Source organism: Hydra vulgaris, chromosome 11, assembly GCF_038396675.1.
Source record: "Hydra vulgaris chromosome 11, alternate assembly HydraT2T_AEP".
NCBI lineage: Eukaryota > Metazoa > Cnidaria > Hydrozoa > Anthoathecata > Hydridae > Hydra > Hydra vulgaris.
Window position 1 is genome coordinate 39703221 of NC_088930.1, and position 22652 is coordinate 39725872.

General features: G+C 27.7%; 1 protein-coding gene across 1 annotated transcript; it reads left to right on the forward strand.

The window, feature by feature from the left end:
* The first annotated feature begins 6199 nt into the window (after window positions 1-6199).
* LOC100197388 (CDGSH iron-sulfur domain-containing protein 3, mitochondrial) lies at window positions 6200-11849 on the forward strand. Its single transcript, XM_065811050.1, has 3 exons — window positions 6200-6285; window positions 6374-6514; window positions 11621-11849. Exons 1-3 carry the CDS (start codon window positions 6232-6234, stop codon window positions 11795-11797), a joined length of 372 nt encoding a protein of 123 aa, XP_065667122.1. The 5' UTR covers window positions 6200-6231; the 3' UTR covers window positions 11798-11849.
* Window positions 11850-22652: the final 10803 nt, after the last annotated feature.

Consider the following 22652-nt stretch of genomic DNA (forward strand, 5'->3'; position numbering starts at 1 on the left):
TACTAGAATTCCGATCAAGAAAGAGCATATAATAAAGAAAAGTTGCTAATAAACAATCAGAACAAATCGTATTATAAAACTATGATGTTCATTTCACCTAAAAAGCGTTTTTATTTAAATCTGATCTTCGGTCTGGGTTTTTTCGTTACAAATATTTAAATTTTATGATATCGCAAAATTTATCGTTTTAATATTTTTTGTCTTTTTATAATTTACAGACCCGATCAATTAACGGATATATGGATGACTTAGCGCAAAACCTATACAACTGAGCTACCCAGTGCCGGATTAACCCTTAGGCAAATAAGGCACATGCCTTAAGTCCAGCAAAAAATCCAGGCCACAAAAAATTTAAACATAAATTTATATTTATGTCTTATCTTTATTGATGAAGTTATTATAATTATTCCAATTATTATACACATTTTGTTCATATATCAAGATGTCAAAAATTGTAACTAATTTATTCTTATAAGTGATAATTTTTTTATTCTAAAATATCGATTTAAAATATTTCGAATAAAATATTCGAAAAATATTGTGTTTTTTTATATTTTTGAAATTTGATAACATTTGTTTTAAACAGTGGAACTCTTTCGTAAACAAAAACAAAGCGTAATAATAAAATTAATGGTTTTAGCAAATGAATATACTTTTAGATATAACTATTGTTATAAAATTGTTCTCCTTTAAATTTATTAGTAGGTTTAAAGAAGAAAAAAGCATCACATTTACTGCAGAAAGAACTGGGTATAGCTTTTTTGTTCAACATGCCATGTTTTAAATGTTTCTATCAAAACATATTTGTCACATATTTTATTTATTTTGATGTTAATATAATAAAGCTCACTAATATAGTATGGATTAGATCCATGTATCTCAACTATACTGAGTGACTTTCATTTTGACTTTCACTATCATACATTATTATCTATATATATATATGTATGATTTTTTATCATATATATATAAATTAATATGTTTAATCATTATTATATCTCATATCCATTTTACATTTTCTAATTAATATTATTTTAATTTATAAATTAGTTCTTGCTATAACATAGAAAACGTATATACACTATACATGTAGAACTTCAGTTCTGTGACCTAGGGGTATAAGAAGCAGATCATTAATAAGTCAAACAATCAATCCTAGTGAGTAATTTGCATGAATTTTTGAATACCATGCTCCTGAAATAAACAAAAATAAAATCCTTCACTTATAGGAATCTATCATTTTTAATGAATTATGTTGACGCTGTCATCATTATTGTTAGATTTCTGTTGTAATTATAATTTTAACTGAACAAAATATAAATTCTGATCTTTCCAATTGAGTCTTTGTCTATTTATTGATGGATTACCTCTCTTTAACAGCACAGTGAAATGTTTTTGGGTTATATATGGGTGCATTCTAGAAATCCCATCATCTGAATTCATTATTGATGTTTATTCTGGTTGTTCAAAACCAAATTCATCAAATGATTTTCTTCTGGTATACTGGTAGTTTGATTTTAAATTGTTATTTCGAATATTAAAATCTATATTATATATAGGTTTTGTATGTTCTTATCATGCAGTTCACAAGAAATCAATTTTTAAAATTTTACATCATTTTATGATATGACTTTATGAATCAATTATTTTTAAATCGAATAATTATGCTATTGAATACATAAAAATACGTTTTTAAAGATCACTTTTACGTTTTACTTTTAGATTAATGTCGATACGTAAAGGTGGTCGGGAGCGAGCGAAGGAGTTAGAGAAGAAAATGCATGATGAAGATAAACTGTTAAAGAAAATACCCAAAATCAATTCATTTTTCACTGCCACGAACAAGGTTGATGCTACTGATAATATTACTCTCAATTCCCCACCATCCTCTCAACATCTCAGGTAGGTATTGATTACAAGGAAGAGGCTGCAAAAATTGCATTTGAACTTGGACATACTGAAAAATTTGAAGATAGAGTTGATACTGGTTCAGGAACCATTCTCAATGATGTTGGGAGTTTTGGTGACATAACAGATCATGTGCGTAACATGTCTGATGCACATGTTACGCACATGATCTGTTATGGAACAATCCATTTTCGAAACTCGGCAGACAGTTATCCAGAAACAAAGCGGGAATACAGTGGAGTGAATCGCTTCCTAAATTCTAGTGTTTTGCCAAATGATGATATCGTTGATTGTGACTGGCTTGTTTATTCTCCAGCCAAGACATGTGTCTCCTGCTTTCCCTGCATTCTGTTTTCAACTGACCGGTCACAGTTGTCTGGCTCAGGATTTAAGGATTGAAAGAATATGACATAATACTTAAAATCCCATAAAATCAGTGCAAAGCACATACAATCAGTTCTCACTTTATGTCAAAGAAGTGTTGCTGCTGGGAGAGTTGACGAGCAATTGGACAACAATATGTTGGAGCAGCGCAATTACTGGAGAAATGTCCTGTCACGCTGTGTTGCAACTATTACTTTTCTTTGTAAGAGAGGTCTCCCTATTCAAGGTTGCAATGAAGTTGTTGGCTCCAGAGAAAATGGGAATTATTTGGGCATCTTGGAGCTGATTGGTCAATTTGATCCATTTTTGTCCCAGCACATCTGTACTCATGGCAATCGCGGACGCGGTCACACATCATATTTATCAAAAACAATCTGTGAAGAATTAATTGCAATAATGGGTGAACAAGTCATGGGTTTCATAAAGGATGAGATTTCAAAGTGACGGTATTTTTCAGTTTCAGTAGATTCCACTCCTGATATTACCCATTGTGACCAGCTGACCATCATTCTTCGTTATACTAATATGGTGGATTACCAGCCTGTGGAGCGTTTTTTGACATTTATCAATATATCCAGTCACACAGGGCAGAATCTTGCTGATACACTGCTTCTGTACTTGTCAGATCAAGACATCGACTACAAAAATTGCCGTGGTCAGACATATGATAATGCCAGCAATATGTCTGGTAAATATATTGGCATGCAACAAATCCTGAAAAACAAAAAAAATTTAGTGGACTACATTCCTTGAGCTGCCCACTCGTTGAACCTAGTTGGCCAGTCACCTGTGGATTGTTGCGTTGAAGCAGTTTCATTTTTTAACATATTGAATCGCCTGTATACTTTCTTTGAAGCATCAACATATCGTTGGGATGTCATGATGACCCATGTTAAATACTAACCAGAATGCCTTGTTCCAAAATACCAATCAGATACCCGGTGGTCTGCTCGAGCTGATGCTGCAAAAGCAGTGTTCAAGGGGTACCACCAATTACAAAGTGCTCTTCAGGAGATCTCAGGGGATTGTAATCAGAATGGTAGCACAAGGAATGAAGCGGGTTCATTGGCCAAACACATGAATACTATTGAAGTTGCCCTATTGCGTGAACTTTGGAATGACATTCTGCTGAGGTTCAACATTAATAGCAAGTTATTGCAAAGTTCTACAATCGAATTAACTCCAGCTATTGGTCTGCTGAAGAGCTTGCATATATTTTTGGATGAATGCCGAGAGAAGTTTGATGATTATAATCAGAAGGCAGGTGATCGCTGTGGCAACAGCACATATGAATCTGAAAGTCGAAGACAACCAAAGCGTGAGACAAATCAATGATGGAGATGCCGCAGATGCTATGGAAGGGATGTCAAGACAGGAAAACTTCAAGGTCAATACTTTCTATGTCATCATCGATCAGCTGAAAAATGCATTAAAGAAACGCATTAAAGCTTACTCAATTGTGCTGCAGAGATTTGGAGTTCTGACTGAGTATGACTCCATGACCGATGAAAATATTGACATTGCTGTTAAAGGAGTACTCGAAAGACCTTTGTTTCGAGTACAGTGTACTCGAAAGACCTTTGTTCTGATTTTCCAACAGAATTTTGACAATTTATGTGCTGGTATAAAGAACATAGAAACTATGAAGAAGGATCAAGTGCACAAAATCAAGTTGATTCAAGTGCTCAGAAGATGTTTAAAATGCTGCACAATTCTGGTGTATATCAAGCATTTCCAAATACTGAAATAGCACCCGGATATACTTATGTCTGATGTCAACCAATTGTTCAGGAGAACGTTCGTTTTCTTAATCGAAAAGAATTAAAGATGCAAAAATATCAACAATGGCTCAACGGCGTCTTTCTGTACTTTTACTTCTGTGCATGTGATTTGCTCAACAAGGTCAACTTCAAAGAACTAATTGACAAATTTGCAGTTATAAAACGCGAAAATTTTAAATTATGTAGTTTTTGCCTAATAAATATTCTTTTTTAAATTTTACTTTTCTTCTTTTTGTGGGAAAGACCGTATTATCTGTATTTTTAGGCCACTTATTAAAATGTGCCTTAGGGCCAACAAAGCCTTAATCCGGCACTGGAGCTACCTAAACAAATTTGTCAATGTTGAAATGATATAATTTGACGCAAAGTTTAAAAGTCTTTAACTAAAGTCACTAAACCAAAAAAATTAAAAGTAATTGCAGTTCAGTGCACTTAAAAATTTTAATTATAGTATTTTGGTGTTTGCAAAAAAACACTACATGAATTATTTTTTAATTTAAAACTAATTTTTTTCAACTATCATACAGACGCTATAATATTTTAAAATGCCTCAACTATCCCGAGTTTGTTTTCTAATCCGAGTTTGTTTTCTAATCCGAGTTAGGTGGACCCGAGCTGGGCTTTGCGTAAAAGCCGTACGCGGTGGAACGCGGCCTAAAGTTTTGAAAATTTAAATGAAATAATAATTTACATTAAAAATGTCAAAAGAAGAGTTAAACACTAGGCAGAATATTCTTAACGATTTAAATCAAAGAAAGCAACAGCTTTTACAGCAAAATATTGCAAATAATCAAGTTTTACCCTCTAGAACGCTTAAATCAGATATACGTGTAGAAGGAAACTACCAATCGCCGTTATCTAGAAGATCTGCTTTAGAATATGCTTCTGCACATTCTGTAGGTTACTATATAGCACAGGACTCTCAATACGGAAATCATATTTTGCCTGTAATTCCAAGAATAGAGGATAATTGATAGACTTTTGTGAACATTTACACTTATATATAAAAATATATATAACTATTATATAACTAAGTTGTATTTTTCCACTGTATTTAAAAAAGAAAATATAAGTTATTTAATTATTCAGTTTCCTTTATTTAATTTTTATGCATTTTGCATTCGTTTGTTTATTTTGCATTTTATTTGTATACTAGGATGCAAAATTTGTGATATAGTTAAAATAAAATGTAAACATTTTACTTTTTAATAGTAAAGAACTAACTTATTTTGAGGTTTCACATCGTCATTTTAAATTATTTATGTAAAGTAAACTTTATTTTGCTAATTGTTTTTTTTTCATAAAACAATACTACATAGAGATTTTTATAAATGCAGGTTCAGAATGTAGTTATTTATTTTCAAAATTTTTGCAATTTTATGAAATAGAACTTTGATAATTCAATTCAAGGTATTTTTTTTGTATTACCACACATTTTTCAAGTTTTTTTTTACCAGTTAAATCATATGGAAATTCTTGTATTAAGTTTTTGTTTATCAGTTAATATTTTGTGGGCACTCCGATCAATGATATATTTGATTCAAATGTGCACTAATCTCAAGATAGCTTAACATTTCTTTTCTGTTAGAAACTCACAACATTTACTCTCCTCTCAAAGCTGTTGACTGTAGATCTAATAGCTAGTACATAATTTTATGTAGGACCTAATTTTGATTTTGAATATGAAGCGAGCAACGTTTTTAATTTAATTAACATATTTTGAATATTGTGTTATGAATTTTTTAATGTATCAAATTCATTTAAAATATGACAGATAATTGCTTCATGTAGAGTCTTTAAATCAATATTAATGATTGCATCATATTGTGTCCAAAAGTTGAAAATTATATGGCTACTTAGATTACATATAAGTTTTTCTGTTTTGAAGCATTTGTTAGTAAAGTTTCTAGGGCTAGTTTTTTGAGATTTAAGATTACTATTTAGCTTTCTTTTTTTTTAAATATATAGTATATTTAAAAGTTAAATTGTGTAAAGTTTGAAATTTTCTGCTTTTGAAAAAAAAGTTAATTTGACAAATGATGTTTATGAGTGCTGCAGTGAAAAACACTCAATGGTTGTTTTTTTTTTTTAATGCTCTAACATTTACAAAATATAAATAAATGACATTTTTACGTTTTTTAAGAAAAACAAAACATAAATGCTATTAATTTCAAAACTGAAATGTTTGTTAAAAGGAAAAGAACCAATTATGGTTTGTATTTATCATTTGAATTTATTTTTTTTCATAATTCAAAAAAAAAAATTATTAAAGGATTTTTTTTTATAGATTTTATTTTTAGAAATTATCTTATGTCTATTTAAAAACATCACCATTTACTTGTCAAAGCAAGTCAGTTGTTAGTGCTAAGGAACCTTTCATGATTATGGCAGAACCTGGTAAAAAGTATTCTTGGTGTTCATGCGGTCTTAGCCAGAAGCAGGTAAGTTACAAATACATATATGTGTATATATATGTATATATGTGTATATATACATATATACACATGTGTGTATATATATATATATATATATATATATATATATATATATATATATATATATATATATATATATATATATATAAATTAGTAAAAACACTTATCTAATTTTTGGTTACTTCAACACTCTGTTTCACCATCAGTAGGTTCATCAGGAAGAATCTATATCAGGAATATAAATCAGGAAGAATATATATATATATATATATATATATATATATATATATATATATATATATATATATATATATATATGTATATACGTATGTATATATGTATGTATATATATATTTATAGTAAAGGTCTAAAAATTAATGTTTACGGTAAAAAAAAATAATGGGTCTTCTCGACTTGTGTTTAAAAATGAAAATATCAAGTAAATTTCATCTAAAAATCATTACGCTTAAATGAGGAAACTTATTAATTTTTATCATTTTTAAAAAACCACAAATACACAACTTAATAGACTGGTATGTTTTTTATTTTTATTACATCCTTTGAAAAATAAATGGAACATACCAGGAGTGTACATACACTGACTGACATATAAGTAGAACATGCAAGGTGTGCTGCTACATCAACTGAAACAAAAAGTTAGAACATGCAAAGAATGCACCTACATCGACTGAGGTTAAATTAGCAGTAAAAGACAAACATAAAATATATCTTAAATACATCTATGCAGTCTGCCATACTCATGCAAATCTATGAAATGCACATAAAGTTGCGTGTGAAAATGTTAAAATGATACTCAAAGAACTATTTTATGCATCAAGAACTATTTTATGCATCTAGTCTAACTAAAAACTTAATTCACAGCCTAGAAGCTACAAGTGGTTTATGATATTTTGCTTAACAACTACAAAAAAAGAAGAAATATGCACAACTCTAAATAATTATTTCGTGACAATTCCCAATCACATTAATCTAAAAGAAATGTGAATCCACTGGTAATGCTCCAGTTTTTTGGAAAAAAACCTATAATTATTGGTAAAAGTTACTAATTAAAAAAAAAAGTAATAATTTTAACCATCAAAATACAGACCAATATAATTGACATTCATAGTCTGCAAAGTCACAAGAGTTGTATTATGATATTTTGAGCAACATAAAATCTAATAACCAAAGCTCAACATGGTTTTCCTAAGCAAGGATGTGTCACAAATCTTATCAAAACACTTTTTTTTTTAAAATTTGAGTTTTCATACTATATTTTTCTATACTCTTATAAATACTCTTATATCCAAAGATTATGTTGGCTTAGCATAGGAACAGCCATAAATAGTCATTAAGAATAATCCAAAGTAGCGTCTGTTATTGACCAACATAAACTTTAATGGTTAGTATTGCTTCCTGAATTTTTAATGACTTCAAATATGAGACTTGACATACTAGTTACAAGATATTGGATAGTTTCTATAGATATTTCATTCCGAGCTTCTCTGATACGAGTTTTCAGCTTCAATGCGTATTTATATTGCTTACCATTTTCATAAACCTTTCTAGAAAGTATTACCCATAGTAACCCTCAGAATTAGGGTCAGCATTCGGCATTGCCGACCTAACTGCCGACCTTAAAATATTTGAGACCGACAATTTTTTGCCGACCTCGTTTCTATGTTTTATGGTAAGACCTTTGTATCAAACTTTTTTTGCCGACCTGATAAAAGATTGAGGTTGGCAAACTTGGTCTTGGTTTACGCTTTTCCGAACTGTGTTTAGATCTTCATGTACAATTTATCTCACACGTTAAACAGTTACAGGTAATTGTAAATCAACCCAAATTTGAGATGTAGTCATGTGCTGAGCAGCAGCACGACGTACAATAACTTGTTTAGTACGATTATCAATTTTACTTTTGCCACCACTTTTCTTATAAGCTCCATAATTAACGCTAATCTTGAAGTAATTATTAACCACTTTTGTAGATCTTTTAATTTTCTTTGTAATTTCCCGATTAGATAAGTCTGTATCTTTACATGCTTTGATTACTGCTAATATTTCATTTGTTAAACGCTTACCACACCCCATTTTAAATTCAGGTATCAAAAACCAAGTGTTAAAAACTTTATGAGCCATGATTTCACAGTCTTTGTTTAACTTACAAATAATAATAAAAAACTAAGTCACAAATGCGTATCACCAGATCAAAATATACAAGTAAACCAAAAATAATTATTGATGAGGTTAATTCTATTTGCTACCGCAAATATTAAGTATTATACATTTTAAGGTTTTGTCAAATGTACCGCAATTTAATTGTGTCATTTTATAATCTAAAAAGTTGTTGTTTGTAACAATAATTATATGTGTGGATGCAAAAGATGCACCCCACAAGTTTGCTTAGAGATTTATAAAATATCGGATCAGTACATGATGAGGCTAATTCTATTTTCTCCACTGTAGCTTTATAGAAAACATTATATCTTGCATACATATGCAAACACCTAGAGTTATATTTTTATAGAAAACATTATACTTTGCATACATTTGCTCACACCTCGAGTTTGCAGTCTGGGTTTGACCTCATAACCTTAAAAAATATTGTAATGATTAAGTCCAAAAGCATGTGACTAAGACCATATCAGAGATAAGATATCTACTGTATAAGAAGAGATTGCAATAGCTGAAACTTAAATCTTTTGAGGATGACATTATAAAAGGTGACTTTTAAAAATAGAGTAGCTAAACACTCAAATGCTCTTTCACAGCAAGCAGTTAATTCACCTTCTGCAAATTTCTTTCAAGAGTTTTTATCATAACTTTTTTAACTTACTGCCTTGTTTGCAGTTTACCTGTGTCAAAAGCAAGAGTCTAATGCAGCTCTCCTTCATTAGTTTAAACTATATTTTTACAATTAATTGTTATTTATATTTATTCTTCAATATAAACTTGATCTGCAATGATTATATTATATACACTTGTATTTATACTACTTTTGAAATAAATTAGTAATATTAATGATAATATATGTGTGTATGAAATAAAAATGAAAAAGAGTTACAGTTGTTATTTTTCAGTTTTTTAAAAACAATAAAGTTTAATTGCACAATTCATATAATCATTTAAACATTAATGTGACATTTAAAAGATTGTTTAAAGTTAAATAACAAAGCTGTCATTGTATATATATATATATATATATATATATATATATATATATATATATATATATATATATATATATATATATATATATATATATATATATATATATATATATATATATATATATATATATATTATAAAGTATAAATCATCCCGCCACCTTTTTATAAATTTCTATCTATAACAATGATTAGGTGGGATATTTATAGAATACCATCCCGTTACTATTTTTTCTCCACTTCGAGCACTGTATATATATATGTATATGTTATGTATATATATATATATATATATATATATATATATATATATATATATATATATATATATATATATATATATATATATATATATATATATATATATATATATATGTATATGTATATGTATATGTATATATATTTATATATATATAATAATGATTTTATAAAAAAGTTATTATTTTAGATTAAAACTTTTATACATATATATATATATATATATATATATATATATATATATATATATATATATATATATATATATATATATATATATAATAATTTTATAATAAAGTTATTTTTTTAGATTTTACTGCATAGCAATTAAAAAACTTTTTAACTAAAAATGAAAAAAGTGTATTTTTGTAAGATTTTATGAATAAATTTTTTTTTCAATGTGTTTTTTTGTATATATATATATATATATATATATATATATATATATATATATATATATATATATATATATATATATATATAGATAGATATATATATATAGATATATATATATGTATATATATATATATATATATATATATATATATATATATATATATATATATATATATAGATATATATATATATATATATATATATATATATATATATATATATATATATATATATATATATATATATATATATATATATAGATAGATAGATAGATATAGATATATATTTACAAAAATATATATATTTATATATTTTTTTCATCATATATTATTAATCCTCGCAGTTTGTTTGCATGAGCAGGTGCAATTTATGTGCTTTAATGTAGATTTTTACATGGTAACATTCGTTTTTCAAATGAATAGAAATAATATCTTCAGATACATTTAAATTGTAATATTAAGAGTGTTCTGACACTTTTAGGTATTCCCGAATGCCGTTTCTAATTTCGAAAGCTGAGTGAGATATACTTTAAGAATAATGTTTTAATAACAATGTTTTAACAGTAGTGAATGAGAATCAAATTACATTAGAAGTGACGAGTTAATAGAGGACTGTAATAATCAGTAAAAGTTTTCCTGTATTTGATAAATATTTTATTATTCTGAATAAGGATGTTGGTTGACAATGACTCAGGATAAACTTTTATTAAAAGCAACTTATTTTTTTATTTTAATATTTCTGTCTGAAATAATAAAATAAATAAATAAGTTGCTTTTAAAAAAATTTTCTTTAAACCCTAATAGTTTTTTAATTTTTATTTTTTTTTGTTTGGTGACATATTTTTTGTATATTTTCGTTCATATTAGTGTTTATAAAATAATTTATTGTTTATTATTGTTAGTACTGTTTAGGTGCATTGTCTGTCTTATTCATTTTTAAATATTCCTCTATTAATATTTAATTTTGTCTTGACAACTGTCAAAATATGCTTTGCTCGAAAAACAATTCTCCTCTATTCTAATGTACTTCATTTCTTCCCTTTGGCGTTCACTGCTCGTGTGTGACCATTCGGCGAATTTTATATATGCCAGAATTATATATATGCCAAAGTTTTTAAATAATAAAATTTTCTTTAAGCCCTAGTAGTTTTACTTTTTTTTTCTTTCTAAAAACTAATAGTTTTGTTAGTTAAGTTGCGAATGGAAAACTCAAAAAAAAAATAAATAATAAAGTGATGTGTTTAATTTACAAATTATTATTTTATTTATTTTTCATGTTTTATATGCAGCCACTTTGTGATGGCAGCCACAAGAAAACAGAAATGCGTCCTTATAAAATAACATCAGAGAAGGAATGTGAATTATGGTTTTGTGGTTGTAAACAAACAAGAACTCCTCCTTTCTGTGATGGTTCCCATCTTGAAGAAAGCGTTCAGAAATGTTCGTTGGGCACAAGTATTCCCTAGACAGTTTTGTTTAAATAGTTTTATTTACTTCTAGATTACAATTTGTTTTGTACTTTTATTAAGTTTTTATAATAGTTATATGTGATTTCCGGAATATATTTTCCCTTATTTTCATTTTAGCTAAGTTGTTTTAATTTTTTTTCAAAATTTTCAAATATCTATAATATATATATTAGGGTGGAGTGAATTTTAGTTTTTTTTACAATTCGTTTAGCCTGGGTGTGCAAAAGTTGTCTATTCATTTCAGAAATACTCTGGAAAAATGTCAATGCTCTAGGAAATTATCTTGAGGTTCCTCAAGACCTTTAAAATTTTAATGGGTCCCCAATATTATGTAAAAAAAATTTTTTCAAAAGTATGTCATGTTGGGTCTCAAAAGAAGCAAAATTTTATAAAAATTTCAAAAATAACAATTATTTTTTAAAAAAATTGTTATTTTATAGTTTATTGCAGAAAAAATGACCTTTTAAACTAAAAATGAAAAAAGTTTAAAAGGTCATTTGAAATTATAATAAAAAAAGTATTTTTTTTTATTATAATTTCAAAAAAATCTTAAATAATATTTTTTTTATAAAATGATTGTTATTTTTGAAATTTTTATAAAATTTTGCTTCTTTTGAGACCCAACATGACATACTTTTGAAAAAATTTTTTTTACATAATATTAGGGACCCGTTAAAATTTTAAAGGTCTTGAGACACCTCAAGATAATTTCCTAGAGCATTGATATTTTTCCAGAGTATTTCTGAAATGAATAGACAACTTTTGCACACCCAGGCTAAACGAATTGTAAAAAAAACTAAAATTCACTCCACCCTAATATATATATATATATATATATATATATATATATATATATATATATATATATATATATATATATATATATATATATATATATATATATATATATATATATATATATATATATATATATATATATATATATTAAAGATATTGCCTTTAGTTTACCGAGCAGCTCAACCTCAAACCCCAACGGAGTAAGTTAAGCTACTGTGTGGGACAAGTTGAACAATCAATGGATAAATGAGTATGCATGATATGGTATTGAATAAATAAGTGATGCAATATAACCACAATCTTTTCATAGAACCCTTTAATATAATAATATATTGTCAAAAACTAATAAGAAACCACTAAAATATATCTATTAAAATGAATCTCTAGTATATTAAAAAAGTAAATTATTTTAACTAATAAAAAAGTGTATAAATGTCCCAATAACTATTTTGCGAGTTTAAGTAATCAAAGGATATAGAGATATATATCAAACATATACACAAAAATTTAATAATTTATAAATTTAAAAGTCCCTATGTGCACAAGACGTATTTAGACGTTTAAAATTAGTGTTAATCAGTTTAATACATGTTTTAGACGTCTTGACACACTGTGATAAATATATTATTTGTAAATACGAAGATTAAGAAAGTAAAGTTTAAATTGAAACTTAAATGAGTTTAATGGTTTTAACTAAATTGGCATTAACTTTTTAAAACAAATCATTAACTTAATACCTCGAAATGCTATTGAATATTCCGTATATTTACAAAGATTATCTTTTTCCGGAATTCCGGATATTTTTTTAAACTTTTAGTTTTTCCGGATATACAAAACATTTTCCATAAATACAAGTTTAGGTATATATTTTTGTAATATATTTGTTTTTTTAGCTTTTTCACTCATCAATTATAGAATAATTTTGAAAATTTTGAAAAAAAATTAAAACAACTTAGCTAAAATGAAAATAAGGGAAAATATATTCCGGATATTTTATCCAAGCAGTTTTCCGGATTTTAAAAATATGACCTTGACGATCTATGTATTTATCTAAATTAGCAGTTTAAAAGAAGTTCATTTGTTATTAGGAAAAACTTGCTATTTAAATTTTTGTCAAACTTAAAAGAAAGCTAAGAATAAAAAAAAGTAACTGGAATTAGTTTATTAATATATTTATTCGTTAAAATTTAGTGCTGATAAAATATTAATTTCATATACAGTCATCATTTTCGCATCTCTCATTAAGGGTTTAGTATACTTCCTTTTTTTTCCCGCCGTATATAGTTCCACAAGCATGTTTTTGTAAATTAAGTATTTTTTTAAGTTTTGTTGGTTGCGTACTACCCCATGCAATAGTTAATTGAACAATAGTAATTATTAATAGTAATACATTTAAATAAGTCTTTTTTAGATTACATGACAAATAATGAAAAAAACTAACGAAACCAATAAATTATACAAAAATTTATGGTTTGTAAAATATAAACTTTAATTAAAAAAAAGCATTTGTTATTTCATAGTTCATTTTCTCAGTTTTGATATCACAGTAAGTTGATATCAAAACTGAGAAAAAGAGAAAAAAGAATCCTTTCATTTAATTAAAGTTTAAAAAGCCAATATTTGTAGCTGCTAAAGCATGAGTTAGTTAATAAACGTGCAGCTCATCATCAGTAAAAGATGTACTGTTTGCAGCTGTAGCAAAAAATATTTGTCGATTCTACTCTTAAGTGCATTAACTAACAGAGCTTTTTCTGACGTCAAGTTATTCCAATCATTGACAATACGATTTGTAAAGAAATTATGACGAGCATTATAATATGTGAATTTATGCATTAAGAGGTTGGATGGTGATCTGCAAATTGGTGGATTATGCCAATTGATAATCTCAATATCGTTTTCTAGTTTAAACTCTTGGATCAAGTCACCTGTGAGTTTCCAAAGTGGTAAAATTGAGACGCCGACACATTTCAGCATAAAATAATCCTATTAAATCATGAGGTACTTTTGTTGCTTTGTGCTGAATTTTTTCAGTTTCTTTAATGTCACCTTTTAAGTAAGGATACCGTACCAGAACAGCAAATTCCAGATGCGGCCTAACATACGTAGTGTATAGTTTACTCCAAAGCTTCAAATCTCTTATATAAATGTTTTTTTAAGAAGCCGAGTATCATATCTGCTTTACGTGTTGCGGTCCGTATGTGTTGATTTCATTGTAGATCATTAGATATAAAGATACCCAGATCTCTCAATATCCGTTGACTCTAGAGTAAGTGATGTATTTCCATCATCATTACATATTCATGGTTACTATTTCCATAACTAAGGTACATAATTTTACACTTTGGAACATTCAATTCCATTAGCCATTTCTTTGACCATTCTGTGACAATGTTTAAATTGAATTGAAGAATTAGACAATCAGCATCGTGAAACTCAGGTCTTATTTCTTGTAACAGTTTAGTGTCGTCAGCATAAATTTTATGAACTGATTTTATCTTATCCGTTAAGTCTTTTATATAAATGATAAATAATGTTGGACCAAGTACAGACCCATGAGGAACTCCGCTTAGAACATTGGTCAAGTCGCTAGTGTTCACCTAAAACAGTTTGCTGTTTTCTACTAATTAAAAATGACTCCATATCCATATCCACGAATCAGTGTTGCTGACCGCCAGTTTGTCGCAGTTTAAGTAATTGCCCAGTTGTTTTTTTCTTACTTTATCATATATTTAGACTACTTTTTCATAGATAAGATTACTTCATTAATTAAAAGCATATGGGATTAATGGCAATGTTCTTAAATGAATTGAGTCATTTTTGATTAGTAGAAAACAGCGAACTGTTTTAGGTGAACACTCTAGTGAATGGACCGATGTTCTAAATGGAGCTCCACAACGGTCTTTCTCTTTTCTACGAAAACTATAATGGGCATTGCTCTAATTAGCTAGCATCTCTTGTGCCATCTACTAAAACTCATTCTCGTGTTACTCGTGATTCAATTAAGTCTCATCCTTTTACTGTGACTGTTCCTAAGTGCTCTAAAAACTCTTATTTGTCTAGTTTTTTTCCTCAAACATCAGATATTTGGAATGCGCTTCTTTCATCTTGCTTTCCTGATTCGTATAATCTGCAATCTTTTAAGTCGTCTGTCAATCGTTATCTTGCTCTATAAACTTCACCTTTTCTCTTCCAGTAACTTCAAACTCTAATAGTGGTTGCTTGCAGCCTTGTTGGAAGCTAAGATGTTTGAAAAAATATATATATATATATCTTCCTTATTCATCCACGGCGCATTACGGGTAGTATGGACTTTTTTAACGTGATGAAATGCTTGCTGAGTTTATCAAATTTATTGCAGAAAAGTACATGGACGCAGTAGTGTTCTTTGTTTCAAATAATTGCAGCCAGTTACTTTCCATAATCTTTTAACAAAAATTTATATAGTCACTTTTATTGAAGTCATATTTTTTGTTTGAGAAAGTAGTCTCATTTTTAGAAACGACCACATAATCCTCAATATGCGATGACCTTGCGACGAATCATTACTTATATTACCATTTCTTTCTATAAATAGGAAACAAATTAAAAAACAAGAATGTTTTACACAAGTACCTGGAGTCTATGTAGATGAAAACTTATCTTGGCTTTTCCTGATAAAATACATTCAAAAATTAAAAAAACTAGTGGTATAATGTATAGAGCTAGTCCTTTAATTAATACTCAAAGTCTTAAATTAATATACTTCAGCCTAATTCATAGCTATATTAATAATGGTAACATTGGGTGGGCAAGCACACTACCCTCTAAACTTAAAAGGATATTTAGTGTACAAAAAGATGCTTGCAAAATTATTTACGGAAAAAACAAATTTGAGCATGCAAAGCCATTAATGAGGAAAATGAAGATGATGAATATATACGAGATAAATACATTTCAACCCATGATCTTTTTTTTTTTTTTTTTTTTTTTACAACAATCATTATTATATATTTCAAAAACAAGTAATATTTACATGTCTTCAGTTTATATAAATGTCCACCACAAATATTTACAATGTCTAAAGAGCGTTAACGCATGCGCGCTTGACATTTTAACTTATGCGAGTTAAAATAATAAACTTAAAAATTCGTGGTTTATAATATAAAGTGCTGGCTATTAACCCATGCATTTAAAAAATATACGCAGTCCGTCGCACCACAGGCTACTTGGGACTTGCTTGTCGTTGTCGTTTAAAATATATTTTATTTGTTGAAAATATATATTAACATATATTAGTAGTACCATATAGTTGTAAGGAAACTTGCAGAAGACTAAGAAAAGTCTTTTCATCAAGAACCTTTAAAATACAAAATAAACTAAAAATTTAAAGAGTAAAGACACACATTAATTTTTTGAGGCCTACTGTTCAGTAATATTTTATTACGTATAGTTGCTAAAAAATTTTTTTTTAATTTTTATTTATTTATGTTTTATTTCTTTTTTATTTGTTTTTATAGCTTAAATTGTTCTTTTTATATTTTATTATATTAATTGTTCTTTTATATTTAATACATATCGATAAAATTGGTTTTGTTAATTATGAGATCTTTTAGTTTTTTCTTCAGGGCAATAAGATTATCCAGTTTAGTAACTTCTATATTTCGAGGTATTGTTTTGTTGTATAAATAGGGGCCACGGTATACAATTGAAAATCTCGAAAATTTTGTTTTTTTTATGGGCAATGTAAAGTTTCCGGTTCCTCGTGTGAAATATCTGTTGGCGTTGGTTTGAAAAAAGTTATTAGTAAAATGAGTTGGGACAAGTCCAAGCTTATATTTGAGCATAAATAAAACATTTTGGTAGATGTTAATTTGATAGATATTCAAAGCATTCAAGTTTTTAAGTAAAGGATCGGCATGTGTGAATTTATTTTTATTATAAATCAATCTTGATGCGTGTTTTTGGTGTGTATATAGAGAACTTAATTTAGATTTATTTGTACTTCCCCAGGCAATATTAGCATATGTTAGATAACTTTGTATATAAGAAAAGTAGAGAATTTTCAGATTCTCCTGGGAAAGTATAGTTTTGACTTTGTAAAGTATGCCGATACTTTTTGATATTTTTGTATTTAATGTTTTTATATGGGCTTTCCAAGAAATCGTTTCGTCAATAATTATCCCGAGAAATTTAATAGTTTCAGTTCTTTCGATGTTTATGTTATCAATTTTTAGTAATGGTAGCATGCTTGGTATTTTAGTTTTTTGCTGGTTGGAATGAAACAAGATCTATTTTGTTTTTTCTTGATTTAAAGATAATTTATTTACTTTAAACCAAATGTTTAGACTCTTAAGGTCATCATTTGCAGATTCAAAGAGATTTTCAATTGATGCTGATGAATAAAATAAATTTGTGTCATCAGCAAACATTATTGCATCGAGTTTTTTTTAATGATTGTGGGAGATCGTTAATATAAATTAAAAATAAAAGAGGACCAAGAATGGAACCTTGGGGAACTCCGCATTTTATTTTTAGTAATTTAGAATATTTATTATCGTTTGAAATAACACATTGTTGTCTGTTGCACAGATAACTTTTAAACCGATCTAGGCTAGTATTTTGTATTCCGCATTTTTCCATTTTTTTTAGTAAGATATCATGATTAATTGTGTCAAATGCTTTGGATAGGTCTATAAAAGCTCCTAATACAAATTGCATTTTATTAAAAGAATAACTTATGCTATTAACTAAATCTAAAATTGCATGTTCTGTTAAGTGCTGTGCTTGAAAGCCGAATTGTTTTTTATTTAAGAACTTGTTTTGAATTAGGTATTCATATAATCTATTGTAGACTATTCTTTCAAGTATTTTAGAAAAGGTAGGAAGTATTGAGATTGGTCTGTAATTGTTTATTAGAAATGTTTCACCGGTTTTAAAAATAGGTACAACTTTAGCTACTTTTAATTTATCTGGTACAGTTCCTGTTATAATTGATGATTTAAATATTTCGAAAATAGGTTTGCGTATCTCCAAAAAGACATTGACGACGATATTACTGCAAATGTCATCTATACCTGGAGACTTATTTGTTTTAAGAGAGTTTATTGCATTTTCGAGTTCATCAATTTTTAGTTCTTTAAATATTAATTCGTTGATGACACTAGTTAGATAAGTTTCAAATGAGTTGTTTGGACAATTGACTTTTGAAGCTAGATTTGGGCCTATGTTGACATAAAAACTATTAAATTTTTCTGAAATTGCATTATTATTGTCATACTCTTTATTATCTATGACAATTTGAGCAGGTAATCTATTTATTTTGCAGGTTTTTATCCCAATTATTTCTTTCATGATATCCCAAGTTTTCTTAATATAACCATTTGTGTTTTTTATTTTATTTGAGTAATAGTTTTTCTTTGAATTTTTTTTAATTTTTTCAAACAAGTTTTTATACTGTTTGTAAACATTTAGGTTTGCCTCATTTCTATTTTTTAAGTATTTAATATAAAGTTTTTGTGTTTTTTTTTGAAGATTTTTTAATACCTTTGGTGATCCATGGACATTTTAAGTGTTTTTCTTTTATTAATTTTACTTTAATTGGGAAGTGCATATTATAGTTTTTTAGGAAAATTTTTTCGAAGTTATTATAAGCAGAGTTAGTGTGCCCAAGATTGCATTCATAGTATACCTTATCCCACTCTTCTGCCGACAGTGAGTCTTTAAGTTGTTGAATAGCAAATTTGTTGATTCTTCTTTTATAAGTTTTAATTTTACAACTATTATTAGATTTTATATCTTTTATATTTTTTATTCCTTTATTATTTCTGCCTTTATTATTTCAGCTTTTATTATTCCTGCCTTTAGAGAAGTATCAAATAATGAATTAGTTAATATATTGTCTATTGCAGTGATTAAAGTTGGAGTTACTCGAGTTGGTTTGTTAATAATTGGGAAGATGTAATGTTGAAGCATTTCGTCAAAAAAAGTTTAGTATTGGCATGTTTATCATATTGTAAACAATCTATTTTGAAGTTCGAACTTATTATTGTAATGAAGTTTTTTTCATGATCTTTGAGTAATCTCTCCGTTTGTGCTAGTATACTTTTTTTTGTTCTTCTAGTTTGCTTGTGATAATCTTTTCTATATTTTTAATATTTATTTCCATTTTTATTGTAAATAAAGTTATTCTCAAAAAAAGAATACGTCTTACTCGTATCGTGCCGCAAACGCCTTCTTTCGATATAATCATTTAAAAAATCTCACACCGAAAAACTTTGAAACAAAATTTAAGATAAATTAAAACAATAACTATTCTCTGAGATCAAACGAGAGGCTTACATACACACTACCTCGTAGACTAACTAAATACAAAGAATATAGTATAACATATCGAGGGCCTAAGATATGGAACAGTTTTAAAAATAACCACATCAATATGGTGAAAACAGTAAACTCATTTAAGTTTTATATAAAAAAAGACATTTTGAAATCAAATAACAGCTTTGAAACTTAACATATACACTATCGTTTTTTTAATATACCCTATCGTTTTTTAACCTAATTTTTTGATATATTCAAAGGAATTTATTCCTCTTATTGTCTTTTTTTCATTCTTTATTTTTTTTGTTTACGGAGTTTTGCTATTTTTTTAAAGTTTGAACGGAGTTTTTTTTTTTTATTTTTTTATTTTATTATAAAAACTTTATTTTTTTTTTTGCACTTGTTAAAGCTCAAATCTATGAAAAGATTGTGATGACTCTGGTCATCCATATCTTCTTTGAGTTCCTGTCTCTTTATATAAATATATATATATTTTCTTTTTTTTAAGGAATAATTTTTTATATTATTGTATGGACAGCAAAATATATGAAAAAAAATAAAATAAAATCACCTAACTGCAAAGAGCTAGATAAGTTGATTACTCTAAATTAAAGATTGATTACTCATTATTTATAAGTTGATTACTCTAGTTAAAGAGTCTGTAATAATTAAATCTAAAATGTTTTTTGCTTTTCCATTAGGTGCTTCGAATGTTGAGACATCAACTAATTGTTTTAGGTTATGATTAGCTAAGAAATTTATCAAGAAAAACATTTGCCGTACTATTTTTACCGCTTAGTACTTCGATCCTGTCATCATCGTGCTTTTTGATATCCGTAAAGTTAAAACCACATGCCAGTAAAATACAACTATACGCTTTTCTATCAACAGCTTGCTTAGCCAAAATAATTTTTTATTTACATCATTCATATGCAATAAAAGTGGTCTATAGACACAACCAATTAGAACAATTTCGTTACCGATTTCATATTTGCTCGGAGTTGCTGTTGTTTAAGATCTCTCTTAGATGACTATCAGATACCTCATTCGCGAATAGATCACGCTTGATGACCTGTTCAATTTTTCTTTTTACTAGTGAGTAGTTATTCAATTGAGTAGTAGATATTTTAGTAAACCATGTCTCAGAAATAAAGATTAAATCATGCATGTTTATGTCACAGAGTGCAGATATTTTGTTCATATATCCGGATTAAGAGAAGATGCGTTAGTACGAAAACATTTAAAAAATGATTTTTAGTGTTAGATTAAGCAGATTTTATTTTTGTACTTAATGCATTTAAACAAGTATTTGCTGATAAACATTTTAATTCACTGTGTTTTTACAATTCTTACTGCTTCTGCATTTCTCCATTTGATGAAAGGGTGTTTTTTGCGTCCATTGATTTCAACTTCATGTGAGACATCAATGCATCGTATTTTTTCGCTGCAATAACAAACCTAAAGAGCTTGTCAAGTTTTCTAAGCTTGTCATTAGCTGCTTTTCTTTCTGATTTTAATTTATTGAATTCGCTTTGTTCTGCTGCTTTGCGGTCAGGGCGTATAAATATATCTTTAAAATTGCCCGTTTCCAATTGTTTAGCCGATGCTATAATGTCGTTTCTGATAAATACCGATTCAACTTCAATCATGAGAGGAGGAGCAGGTTTACCAGAATTAAAGTTCTTATTTTTTTTGAAATATTCAACTCTAACTATATTGACTGATTTACCTAAGGATACCATAACTTTCTTGAAATTCGCGGTGTCATCTTTAGCTATCATGCTTGGTTGAGTCCAATAAATTAGTATAGTAATATTTTTATTTGATGCCAAATAAAAAAATTTATGAACATATAGCTATAACTTTAAAATATAACAATAGGAATAATTTTTATTTTGCTTTTTTGGTCAAAAATAGGAAAAGTGCCCACAACACTTTTGTTGCGCAAGGTGTTACTATAAAGTAACAACCAGCGTATAGCTTTTTTTTCGGTCACTATTTTATATCGGTTACATTTACATAAATTTCGTTTGAAAAAAAAATTATAAAGAAATTTCATAATGTAAAAGCAATTCTACAGTTATGGCCGAAAAGGTCTAATTATAAAATATAATTACTTATAAATGCAAACCGTGCGTGCTAAAAACGCTCTAAACAAACGTGCTTGACGAGAATCGTTGCGTAGTTCTTAACCATTAGGAAAGTATCTTATATGCTTTATATACATTAAAACTATGGTAACTCAAATGGCACAAGCCCACTATACTATGTCATAAAAAATGGCACAAGCCCATTTTTTATGAAATAGTATTTAATTACTTAAGAATAAGTAACAAAACCTAAAAAAATTCGTAGTTTGCAAAAACTTGCACGTAATATGTACTGGAAATAAAATGAGAGAACCATTTTAAACATTTGATAAGAGATATAAAAAAATGAATGTATTTAAAATAAACGTTTTCCAGCATTTAGTTTTCATGTATAAATATAATAGTAACCTACCCAGTAAACATGCTATAGCGGGTTTTCAGTGGACCAATATAAGCATTTAGAGCGGACCGCTGTAGTTTTGCTCATGTTTACTTAATGGACCATTAGTGGCAGTCGTCAAATATGGCTAGCCGATGAATAGCCACTACTAAAATGTTGGAAATTTATCGGCTAGCCGTTTATAGCGGCTGTCACCAATGGTTTACTATATAATCAATGAGCAAAACTACAATGAACCGCTAGAAAATGTCTATATAGGTCCAAT

Coding starts and splice junctions, on each gene's coding strand:
- LOC100197388 (XM_065811050.1), top strand. CDS start 6,232: ATGCTATTAATTTCAAAACTGAAATGTTTGTTAAAAGGAAAAGAACCA. Junction 6,286..6,373: donor AAGGAAAAGAACCAATTATG/GTTTGTATTTAT, acceptor TTTTATTTTTAG/AAATTATCTTATGTCTATTT. Junction 6,515..11,620: donor GCGGTCTTAGCCAGAAGCAG/GTAAGTTACAAA, acceptor TTTTATATGCAG/CCACTTTGTGATGGCAGCCA.